Source organism: Nelusetta ayraudi, unplaced genomic scaffold (assembly GCF_046127955.1).
Source record: "Nelusetta ayraudi isolate G7.1 ecotype Tasmania unplaced genomic scaffold, CSIRO-AGI_Nayr_v1 ptg000073l, whole genome shotgun sequence".
Classification (NCBI taxonomy): Eukaryota; Metazoa; Chordata; class Actinopteri; order Tetraodontiformes; family Monacanthidae; genus Nelusetta; species Nelusetta ayraudi.
Genome location: NW_027466123.1, coordinates 1,195,621 through 1,207,268, shown reverse-complemented (window position 1 = coordinate 1,207,268; position 11,648 = coordinate 1,195,621). Strand labels below are relative to the sequence as shown.

Below are 11,648 nucleotides of genomic sequence, written 5' to 3'. Positions count from 1 at the left end.
GTATATGTACAGTGTACATATGTGTCCTACATACATATATACATACGCAGTTTTACGTAACCTTGTTAAGTCATCGTTGATCATTGTTGAAAACCCAATCATCCCGTTGTTTTCACACAGATCAGTATCATAACAAAAGGCAAACTGAGATTTCTTTCTTTTCTTTTTTTTCTTTTTTTCAGAAGAGAGCAAACTGGTTGCCCTTCATATGAATCCTCAGAACATCAGAACCCACGAAGTAGCTCTCAGGTTCAAAAAGGTGTTGGTGACCCCCCTGATGTATAGTAGTTTGGTAACTCTAGATTGCAGAATTTCAAACCCAAAGACGAGTTTTTGTTCATGTTGATTTTTGCACCTCCAGATTATCATTACTTTGTTTGCTGACGATGAAAATAAATTTCTAAAAAACAGAAAATTACGACCGGCACGACAAAGTCTGTTTTAGGATGTCCTCTGCTGTCCCCTGCTGGACATTTACTAGTACTGCATCTCAGGGTTTTTTTTTTTTTTTTTTTTTTTTTTTTTAATGTTTTGTATCCGTAGTTTGACCCACACGGTAGTATCGCCAGGGAATAACTTTTTTTTTACGCAACAAGGAGCCAATCATTATGCGCTATGCTAGCACGTAGCCAATTGGTCTGCCAGCTCTCGTTGGAAGTTCTCTGTTGCCCGAGCGTGGTCAGCACCTGTACAGCTACAGGCAACACATGGCTCCTTTTGTATTGCGATTGTATTAATGCCTCTAAATTTAGAGCCCGAAACCCCATTGGGAAACATGGAAGCTACTGTAGGCCAGACATGGGCAAACTGCGGCCCAGGGGCCATATGCGGTCCGTTAAGATTTTTAATCAGGCCTACCGAATTTGAAGAAATTGCATACGTATACTGTATATATAATAGTAAGTAAGTCATAAAATACCAGTATTTACTCAATTAAACGGTGTTCTAAGAGTAATTTCAGGTCATTGCCATTTTAATAAAGAGCTAAACACAGACATTTTGTTGTAACTTTGCTTTTGTTCATTTTCAATGGACATTAAAACAAATGTTTTGTACATATCCCGTCATATATTTGTTTCTCCCTTGAGGTGGCTCTCCAAAACACTCCACACGTCTGCTGCTGCCACCGCTGCTCCGGCCTCTCTGACAAAGTTTAGAACCCATTGTGTCCCCACCAGTCCAAAAGGTTTTCCCACCCCTGCTGTAGACACATTCACCGCATTGTTTATCAGTGCAGTCGTCCACAGGGGATGTTGTTTCTATCTTTCTTTCTATCTTTCTTTCTTTTTGAAGGAGGAAGTGTCCCTGTCTTGCAACGCGTCCTCAAGTATGCCGTCGTTGGCTAGCTCGAGACTTCTACACAAATTCTGTCATTCCACTTGGGAAACTATCTACATGGGACTGAGTGCATTTGAAAGCCCATTTTTTTTGCTCCCCATCGTCCCAACAATCCCAATCGTTGCCCCAGCCGCAGGAGGGAGAGAGGGGCCTTTTTGTCTGCCGCATCCCTTTTATCTGCCAACGGTCCGCATCTCCGAGCGTCTCCTAATGTGTGAAATCAGACACTACCTGTGAGGCGTAGTCGTTCCTTCCCCCAGCCGGCCCCCACTTGACTGAAAGCTTGTTGACGCTCATCCTCTCAGCAGGTAGAGACCTTTTTTGTTGACTCCTCACCGTTGGGGCCCCGCTGAAAAACCGGTCCCCCCACTGTGGCCTTACAACAATTAGCATTTCTTCTGTGAGGGTCATAAAAAAAAAAAAAAAAAAAAAAAAAAAAGTGGCTTGCAAGTGTGGTTAGAAGTTGTGGTTAACTTGTCTTACAAAACAAGCAAATTGTGGTGTCGTCCTTTCTGGAAGTCTGGAAGGGGTCCGCTTAAACCTCTGACCACTAGATGGCAGCATTGACTCCGGCTCGCTGCTGACCGTGATGGGGCGACTGCTCAGTTCCAACCCACCCCCTGCCACCACCACCAGCACCACCACCTCCACCCCCCAGCAGTCAGGATGACGTAAGAACAGTCGCGCTCTGGCGCCTCCGTGGAATTGCACATAAGGGTAATTGTCGTGCCTTCCTTTGCTCTCTTTGCCCTGAAGCAGAAAACGTGTCTTTGTTGTCTGTTGGGTCGCACGGTCGAGAAAGGTTAGGTTAGGTTGAGATCCTAGCCACGGGGATATGTATGTACACACAAACATATATGCATATTATATATATATATATAAAATGTATAACTTTTATATGTATACATACATATATATATATATATATATATATATATATATATATATATATATATATATATATATATATATGCACACAAACTTCAATTCAGTATAGTAACACACAAATATATGTATCTATTTTTTTCATCACGTCAAACTTCAGTTTAATTGAATATAGTTTTTTGTTTGTTAAAAACCGTCAGCGCGCAGGCGCGCGCGCGCACACACACACACACACACAGACACACACACACACACACACACACACACACACCAACAGCACCCTGTTGTGTGTAGTTTCCGATATGCATCAAACCCTCTTTTATAAAACCACGTGTCTTGTGCTTGCGCGTGCGTGTCGTCTTGTAGGCGCCATGGGCCTTTTTTTTTTTTTTCCTTTTTTTTTTTGTGCATTGTTCCGTCGCGCCCCAACCGAACAACAACGCCGCCTAGTGCTGCACTCCTCCCGGCTGCCACCGTCTCCTGCTGCAGCCCGCAGGGGGAAGAAGCAGCGACTGAGCCCGGCGTCGGCGTGGCTGAAGGTAGACTCCCCCTCCCCCCTCCTCCAACACTCCTGACCTCACCCACACACACACGCACACACACCACCGCCACTGTGTCTACTAGACTGTAATGTCATATACCTTGCTTTGGGTCCTTCAAAGGGCTCGCGGCTTCTGTTTACTGGCCACATTTACACTTCACTCACGCTAATTTTTGTCTCCAGGAAATGTTATTTTATTCCTCAATTGTTTGTGACAATACAGAACTCGCTCTTACAATTTGTGTTGTTGTTGTTGTTGTTGTTGTTGTTGTTGTTTTACACTATATTGTTTCATGCATGTATTAATTAAAATGCGTGAGTTTGACTTAAAGAAGAAATGACAAGTGAATTATTAAGCTATAAAATGTAACAACAATACAATAATAATTTTGTCAGCTAAATACTTGCGGCCACTACCTTTTTTTCTAAAGGGAAATGGCTATTCAGCGAGTGAAAAATTGTAATTCACAATGTGTTTATATTCTTTTTTCTTTTCTTTTTTGCTTTAACAACGGTATTTCGCCATAATTATTTCTCGAAAGGAAGTGAAGGGGGGGAAAAAATAATGTGGCTATTTTATAGCATAATTTCTCAGGTCGATATATGCTTCTTTTATTTTGAAAGGAAGCACCGAGCGCAAACGGTGACGCGCAACCGACGCTCCCAACCAATCAGGATCGTGAGGGGGCGGGGCCGCGGCGGTCGGAAGCTATTTGTTCAGTAAAACCCTCCCGTGTGCTGCGTTTGCGTGTGGATCTCGTCCAGCGGACTTTTCCCCCCTTTTGATTTTTTTTAATCAACATTTCGCCGAACCCAAGAAACAACAACAAAACAAAAACAACGATGCTTTATCGTGTACGGCTTCACGTCGAAGTAGCAGCAGGAGGAGAAGAAGAGCCTCGGTGATATATATATATATATATTTTTTGCACCAGTTTCACCGCGTTTACCGGAGTATATCCCCCCCCCCGTCGTTTCTTTTTACTTTATCCGCTCGAAGACGAAGGCGCCTTACAGCTCTTACGTGAACGCACTTTTTTTTTTAAAATTATTATTATTTTTATAAATAACCATAAAACAAACGACACAAAAGTCGGCTGACTTTTCACGTCTCCATGCAGAAGAGACACTCGGGAGAGGACGTGACATCTTCCGCGACTTTTCTCTTCCATGGTGGTGGATTTCCCCCCCTCCGACCGAACGCCGGAATGCCTCCGTCCGCCCCGTGAGCTCCATGTGAAGCCGACGCTCAGCACCGATCGGCCGGCGGAAATCCGACCGATGCTCCGCGGGACGTGAGGCGGACTCGTTTTGCTCGTTTGTGCCGCGACGGCGGTGGCGCTAGTGACTTCCCCCCCACACACACACCCCACCCCGGCTGTAAATGGATCGACAGTCGACTTTCATTTCAGTGTGGCTGCAACTGGAACTCTGTGCCATGGCGGTTCTTCTGACTAAAGGTATAATTAATCTTTGGGTTTGGCTGGGCTGGGCACGTTTGTTGGCTTTTTTTTCTCCTTTTTTTTCTTTGGTGTGTGTTAAAACTAGACTGAACCCGTCCTTACAGTTTTCACCTTCCCCCCTTTTTTTGTGTGTGTCTCGACTTTAAAACAAAACCGTCTCGGTACATTTCAGATAAAGTCTAGAGTCGACTACAAGTCGACTACAAGACTTCAAAGTCGACAAAGTCTTTAAAAAAAAAAAGAGTTAAAACACAGCTAAGAGTGGCTTTGGCTGTGACGACTGTTTTGTTTCCAACCTAGTTGTTGTTCTGTACCGCTTTGTTACTTTTTGAAGTTCCCCTCAATAACTACATTGCTACCAACCCCCCAAAAAATGGTCCCCCAGCCGTAATTCAACTGCGCTTGCAAAGGCCCAGGATGTAGGAGTCATATCCACAAAAACAGCTTTAATTACCCCCAAAGTCATGGGGGGGTGGGGGGTGGAAGGCCTGTGATTTAGTCCCTTGCGCTGCACCGGACCAATCCACACTGCTGTGATTCACTTGGGTATTCTTTTTTTTTTTTTTGGTTGGTCGTTTTTGAAGTTTCCATTCACTGAAGATTATTAGCCTGTCCAATCTGCTTCACCTTGCTCCTTTTTTTTTTTTTTTTTTTTTTACCCCAGAGGTGTGCAAACTGTTTGATTTTGGAGGGGGGGGGGGCTTCTAAAATGTGACAGAGAGGGGGCGGCGGAGCAGCAGCAGATGGATGGAGTGTTTTGGTGACCCACATCCATAGGAGGAATTAAAAATATGTTGTTGGTAGAGAGCATGTCGGTTGAAAAACGGTGTTTGGCTCTTTATTGAAATGACTCCTAGAACGCTGAAAAAAATGGACGAAACAAAACTCCTGCGACTACCCAACTAATAATATCATTTCTTTTAAGTTCGTCGGGCCGGATTAAAAAGCTCAACGGGCCGCATGAGGCACCCCGGGCCGTAGTTTGCCCGCCCATGCCCGTTTTACCCCCTTGGCCAACAAGGGGGGCCCTCGAGTTTCTAATGAAATATTCTCCAAGTGACCTGGCCGAGCTCCTGTCGCTCCGATCACTCACAGGGAAACGACTGATCTGATGAATGTGCTCCCCGTCCGTCCCTGGGAGCAGGTTGGGAGTTGGTTAGTTTCCTGTGGTTTGAATCAGCCCCCCGCCCCCCTTAAATTGGAGTTTATCAGGATTCAGTCTCCGCAGCAACGTGTTCTTATGGAGTTTTGAAAGGGCAATTTTCAGGAGTTTTGGTTTAGAAGAATCTCCCATCGTCGCAATGTTTTAAGCCGTGCATGGGCAAACCATGGCCCGGGGACCATGTGCGGCCCGTTAAAGCTTTTTAAACCGGCCGATCCGAACTTTAAGAAGTCATATTAATATTCAGTCAGTCATGAAGTAGCTGTATTTCATCCAATTTTTCAGTGTTTGCAGAGTAATTTCAATAAAGAGCAAAATACCGTAGGGCTTCAAAGACACAGATTTTGTTGTAACTTTGCTTTTGTTCATTTTCAATTGACATTATAGCACGTTTTGGACATATCCCATGATATATTTGTTTCTCCTATGAGGTGGCTCACCGAAACACTGCATCCATCTGCCGCTGCTCCGACCTCTCTGTCAAACCTTAGAAGCCACTGTGGTCCCCACCAGTCAAAAAAGTTTGCCCACCCGCTGGTCTAAGGTCAAAACTTGCACTGCTAGCAAGCTAGCAAGCTTCTGTCGTGGCTCTTTCATGTTCGCCGCTGTTAGCAAATGGGCGCTGAGCAGGCTAACGGTTCTCCGGGGGGAGGTTGTCGACGCGCAATTCTGAATTCTGAAACGAATAAAGTTTTTTTTTTTCTAAGAAAAGAGGAGGAGGAGGAGGAGGAGAAGAAGAAGCGGTGGGTGATGTAATGAGTGGGCCCATGTAAAAGAAAGCCACTGTAATGATAAGGTTTACAGTGAGCTCCCTCGGGTGGACCTCAGGGTCGCCCCCTCGCCCTGCCCACCAACCCCCCCCTCCCTCTCCCCCGCCCGCTCACGACCACAAGTAAAGCGTCGCAAGCAAAACACGGTCAAAAACGGAGACTTTCTGAGCCGCTGCTGCCACCTCCACCCCAACCCCCCTCTTTCTCTTTATGAGTTTGCTGTTGGGTTGAAAGAAATCCACTCGGGCAAACGGACCGCTAATTACAGACTCACTTCCTGTTTTTATAAAGCGGGGGGGTGGGGAGGTGGTTGGTGGTTGGGGGGACGGAGAGGGACGTCCGCTGAAACGATGCAAAAAAAAAAAAAAAAAAAAAAGTGAGACAAAAAAAAAAATCTTCCGGTGGTCTTTGAAGGAAGTCTGGATCTGGCTGGATTTACCGCACGGCATGCCGCTTTCAAAATAAAAGTGAGGCGCAGCCACGGGGGAAACATTGACAGACTTGGCCGTCTTGCCACAAAGGCCGTATTTGTACTTAATAAAGGGTGGTGGGGGGGTTGGGGGGGCAGAGGGGGGCAAGCTAATGCTGTTGGGAGCAAGAATCCTCTCTGGTACCTACAACTGTGAACCCCGATGACCTCCCGCAACTTTGCGACGGAGCAGCAGCAGCAGATGGATGGAGTGTTTTGGTGACCGACCTCCACAGGAGGAGTTGATATATGATGGCATATGGAGAGAAACGACGTGTCGATTGAATTGAAGTTGCAATCAAAAATCAGTGTCTTTGAAGCCCAATGGTATTCAGCTCTTTATTGAAATGAGTCTTAAAACACTTTATGACTGACTGACTGACTGACTGTCAATATGACTTCTTCAAGTTTGGCAGGCCGGATTGAAAAGCTTTGACGGGCCACACATGGCCCCCGGGCCGTAGTTTGCCCCCCCCGCCCTCCGCCTGGCTTAGCATTTTCTATAAAAGCACAGCTTGTCGTTGCAAAGGTATCTTAACCCCTCCCTCCCCCCTCTCCGCCTCTTCCAGGGGAGATCAGGTGCTACTGTGACGCGCCGCACTGCGTGTCCACGGGCTACATGTGCAAGTCGGAGGTCGACGCCTGCTTCACCAGGGTGCTGGAGCCGCTCGGCGCCAACTCCCCGCTCACCCACGGCTGCCTGGACCCGGTGGCTAACGCGGCGGCTGACGTGTGCACCGGCCACTTGGAATGCTGCCACGACGACATGTGCAATTACAGAGGCCTGCAGGAGTTGGCGCACACCAGGGACGCGGCAGGTAAAAGGAGTTTCTCGTACGCTAGCTCGCGGAGCCGCCGTAGTTTTTTTTTCCTTCTTCTACCGCTTCTCCCCGGTCTTCTTTGCTGCTCTTTTTTTTTTTTTTTTTTGGTTTTGTTCCAGAGCTGACTTTAACGAGCGGTGGGAAGCTAGTAACGTGACGTCATGAAGCTATTATTTTGCGCGCACCTTGTCATTACCCCCCCCCCACCCGACTGTTTAAAAAACATATGGATGAACATTTGCTCCATATTTAAGCCAATTAAAGTCATTAAAAAAAAAAAAGCGCACGGGGCTGCGAGGGGGATTCTCACTGCGAGAGCACAGACTAGGACAGGCGTGGCCAAACTACGGCCCGGGGGCCCTGTGCGGCCCGGTGAGTTTTTTTAATCCGGCCCGCCGAACTTGAAGATATGTTATTTGTAGTCAGTAAGTCATAGAATTCAAGAAAGCGCTAAATGGGTTGGTTGGTCACACAAAACTCTCCATCCATCTGCTGCTGCTCCGCCCCCCCGCCCCCCTGTCAAATTTAATAACCCGCTGTGGCCCCAACAGTCAAAACAGTTTGCCCGAGGGGTCTCGGGTTCACTTGGAATCCAACCCCGCTAGCGCGCACTTCAGTGCGAGTACGCAAACGGACCATCTAGCGGACCAAACCGGGAAGCTAACGCTAACCCAAAGACGCCGCTCAAAGAGGCTTTACTTCTTTGTTCAAGCTGCACTTGTCAACAGGAATCTCTTCTTAATTGCTCCCCCGGGTAAATGAAAGTTGAATAAAACCTAAAAAGATGCTATCGGGGCTAACGACGGCGTGCTAATCTGGAGGACGTGCGCTAAGGGAAAAGGTTGCGTAATGTTTCGGGAGCAGATGCGGGGGACGTGCACGCGCTTAATTGGCGTGACGTGATTGTCGGAAGGTTTAAAAAAAAAAAAAAAACTTTTATTGAAAATCCAGGTCACGAAAACGGCAGCGATCAGTCCGACTTGTTTTGGGATTGTGAAAGAGATCGCAAAGGGAACAACAAACTACAAGAAAAAAAGCCGTCTTCATGCTTTTTGTTTGTTTTTTTTTCACTTTGTCTTTTGTTGCCCCAAACGAGCTGCTGTTGAAAAACTTTTTTTTTCATCTTCAGAAGTGCAATGTAAAAAAAAAAAAAAAAACGCAAAGCAAAGGTGTGAAAACGGCTCTCACTCTCCCGCCCCATTTGAACCCAAGACCTCGACTTGGACACTCAAACGATCCGGCTAGCACGAGAAAGCGACCGCGATCATTAGCACACAATTTGAGCCTCTCTGACTCATCTGTTGTTGTTTTTGGTTTTTTTGCCTTCCTCGCTCGTCTCATTTTCCCCTCTTTATATATGTGGTTTCCAGGAAAAGGCTGCGCCCGAAAAGCTTCTCATTAGGCTGCAAAAAGCCGTGCACGTTCAAAGACAGTCGTGTCTCCCTTTAAAGTTAAAAACAAAACAAAATAAAAAAAACCCGCTGCCATCGTGCATTCAAAGATTTTTACTTGTGACGTGTCGCATTACACGGCAGTGAAATGCTGGTCTGGTGTGGCAGAACTCGACGTGATTGTGCATCACAAGGAATGAAGAAAGTGTTCCAAAAAAAGTGTTTAAAAAGCGGCAATCACAGTTATGCAATACTATACGGTATAAAATATTAGTGTATTTAGTATATACTATCAACAGTAATAGTCAGTAAAATAATAATACTATAATACTATTCTTAGTAGTAGTAGTTATAATAACTTAAAATATAAAAACAACCGCCATGATTTCTGTTTACGACGTCTTATTTTGAAAATGACCGGATTCTCTCCGTTACAGCCGTCTGTTGCTCAACTCTTGACGCACGTCAAGGCGCTTGTCTTGGTCACGTGACGCGTTGCCACTAAAATCAAACCCAAAATCAAGCTAGCTAGTTAGCAAGCTAGTTAGCCGGCTAGCAAAATGACTGACGTCTTCGGAAAGTTTCTTTTGCGAAGGAGAAAAGGGGCCCAGTGAGGAGACGGAAGAAGAGCCCACCGAGAAAAAGAAGGATTTAGAAAAGGGACAAAAGCGAATGTTGCTCACGCTATGTTGGTCCACCCTTGCAGTAAAGTCACAGTTATTATTATCTTTATAAAATACCACAGCCCCCATGTCGCTCCCTCGCAATACTGTCTGACAATGAAACCGGTCAGTAGAACAAAAAAAAGGGTGTGGACCGCTGTACTGTATAATACCAAATATAAATTTTTGATACAAAATATATATAAATGGACTTGTAACAACATGCTAGCTCGCAGCTAACCTCGACATTTGTCTTATTCTCTCTCTCTCTCTCTCTCTCTCTCTCTCTCTCTCTCTCTCTCTCCGGTGCGCTAGATCACAGCCGCTACCAGCTGGACGGCGCCAACCGCAACCTGGTGACCCGCGTGCAGGAGCTGAGCTCGGCCCGCGAGGTGTGGTTCCGGGCGGCGGTCATCGCCGTGCCCATCGCCGGCGGCCTGGTCCTGGTGCTGCTGGTCATGCTGGCGCTGCGGATGCTGCGCAGCGAGAGCAAGCGGCTGCGCGACCGGCGGCAGCAGATGCTGTCGCGCCTCCACTACAGCTTCCACGGCCACCACCACCACCACGGCCTGCACCACCACCACGGCCCGCACCACCACCACCACCACCACGACCTGGGCCTCCACCACCCGGCCAAGAAGCTGGACCTGGAGTGCATGGTGCCGGTGACGGGCCACGAGAACTGCTGCCTGAGCTGCGACAAGACGCGGCAGGGCGAGTCGGCCGGCGAGCGGGTGCTGTCGCTGGTGCACTGGGGGATGTACAGCGGCCACGGCAAGCTGGAGTTTGTATGATCCTGGCGGGACCTTTCTGACCTTCAGAAGAACATTCCTCATTATTAATATTATTGCTTTTTTTTTGTTTTGTTTTTGTTTTTTTTTAAAAATCTGTTTAAAACCAGAGGCAAAAAAAAAAAAAAAATCAAGACTGATCTCACGTCTGGGATTTCTTTTGTGTTTTTTTTTTTTTTTTTTTTTTGCTAGAGGAGCACTTTAATAATAATAAAAAAAAAAGAAAGAAATGAAAGGCAAAGCTGTATTGAAAAACTTGAGCGGGCAGGACTGAGGTGGAGCGAGAGCTCCGTCGTCGCCGAGGATCCTGGGACTTTTGAGACGCCGAGCGCTGAAGGATTCCAAAATCTGTCTTATTTTGCACACTTGTTTAAGAAAAAAAGAAAAAAAAAGAAAAAAAAAACGGACGTCGTCGTGGTTACTGAAAACAAGTATTTTGTCGTTGTTTTTTTTTTTTTTTCTACACTGACACCAGGGTATGTTTAAATAAAGAACTAGTTTGAGGAGTTGAGAGGCAAAAAAAAAAAAAAAGTGCACGTTTTGGTGATTGGAGCCCCCGACGTCTCTCTGTGACCCGACTGTGAGCTTGATGCCGTGTACGAAAGAAGAATGAGAGAAGAAACGCACCCAATAAAAAAAAAAAAAGACTTCTTATTTATCTTGATGGTTCGCTCTTGTCTTTTTGCATCCTTGCCCTCAATGAGCAGATTCACACTGATTTTTTTTCGCAAGCGACCCCCGGTGGTTTAAGTGGGGAAAAAAAAAAAAATGAAATAGTGAAACTGACCTGGATCAAAAAAAAAATGGTGGCACCCCAAGAAAAGATAATGAAAGAAAAATGAATTTGACCACAGGGGTGGGTGGGGGGGGGGCTTTCAAGCTAAGGTGTGTCCTTGTGATTAGCATCGCAGGTGTCTTCAATCTTGTAATCAGCCTGTTTAAAAAAAAAAAAAAAAAAAAAAAGGTGGAGAGGAGTCCGTCACGACTTCCGGGGGAGGTTAGAGGTGAACTCCAAGGTCGAGGTGCGCGCGTCGGTTTCAGACCGCACCGTCCGTCCGTCGCAGTTCTTTGAGCCAAAGTGGATTTAACGGAAGACGGCCGGCCGGGGGTGCGACACCGCCGCCGTGGGAAGACGGTAAAGAAAGACGAACTGGAATTTGCCCCCCAAAAAATGCACGTTTGAAAGCCACAAAAGTTTCTGGCAGAGCGTCCTTAAGACGGATGAGAAAACCGGAGCTTTTTGCTATGTCGATGATGTTTGTCGATGAAAAACTATTTGTCACTTGGGCTATTGATGGACTATTGGTGGACTTATTTGCCAGCTGAGCGGCGAGTCCGTGTTTTGAGGACCTCTA

At 46.3% G+C, this 11,648-nt stretch overlaps 1 protein-coding gene across 1 annotated transcript; it reads left to right on the top strand.

Moving 5' to 3' along the window:
• Positions 1-3,441: 3,441 nt before the first annotated feature.
• On the top strand, positions 3,442-10,370 carry bambia (BMP and activin membrane-bound inhibitor (Xenopus laevis) homolog a). The gene is made up of 3 exons (XM_076043113.1): positions 3,442-4,224; positions 7,198-7,446; positions 9,818-10,370. Exons 1-3 carry the CDS (start codon positions 4,149-4,151, stop codon positions 10,294-10,296), a joined length of 804 nt encoding a protein of 267 aa, XP_075899228.1. The 5' UTR covers positions 3,442-4,148; the 3' UTR covers positions 10,297-10,370.
• The last annotated feature ends 1,278 nt before the right edge of the window (positions 10,371-11,648 follow it).

Bases quoted from the DNA above. Each gene is read 5' to 3' on its own strand.
- bambia (XM_076043113.1), top strand. From the start codon at position 4,149: ATGGATCGACAGTCGACTTTCATTTCAGTGTGGCTGCAACTGGAACTC. The intron at 4,225-7,197 runs GTATAATTAATC...CGCCTCTTCCAG, and splicing joins GGCGGTTCTTCTGACTAAAG to GGGAGATCAGGTGCTACTGT. The intron at 7,447-9,817 runs GTAAAAGGAGTT...CCGGTGCGCTAG, and splicing joins GCACACCAGGGACGCGGCAG to ATCACAGCCGCTACCAGCTG.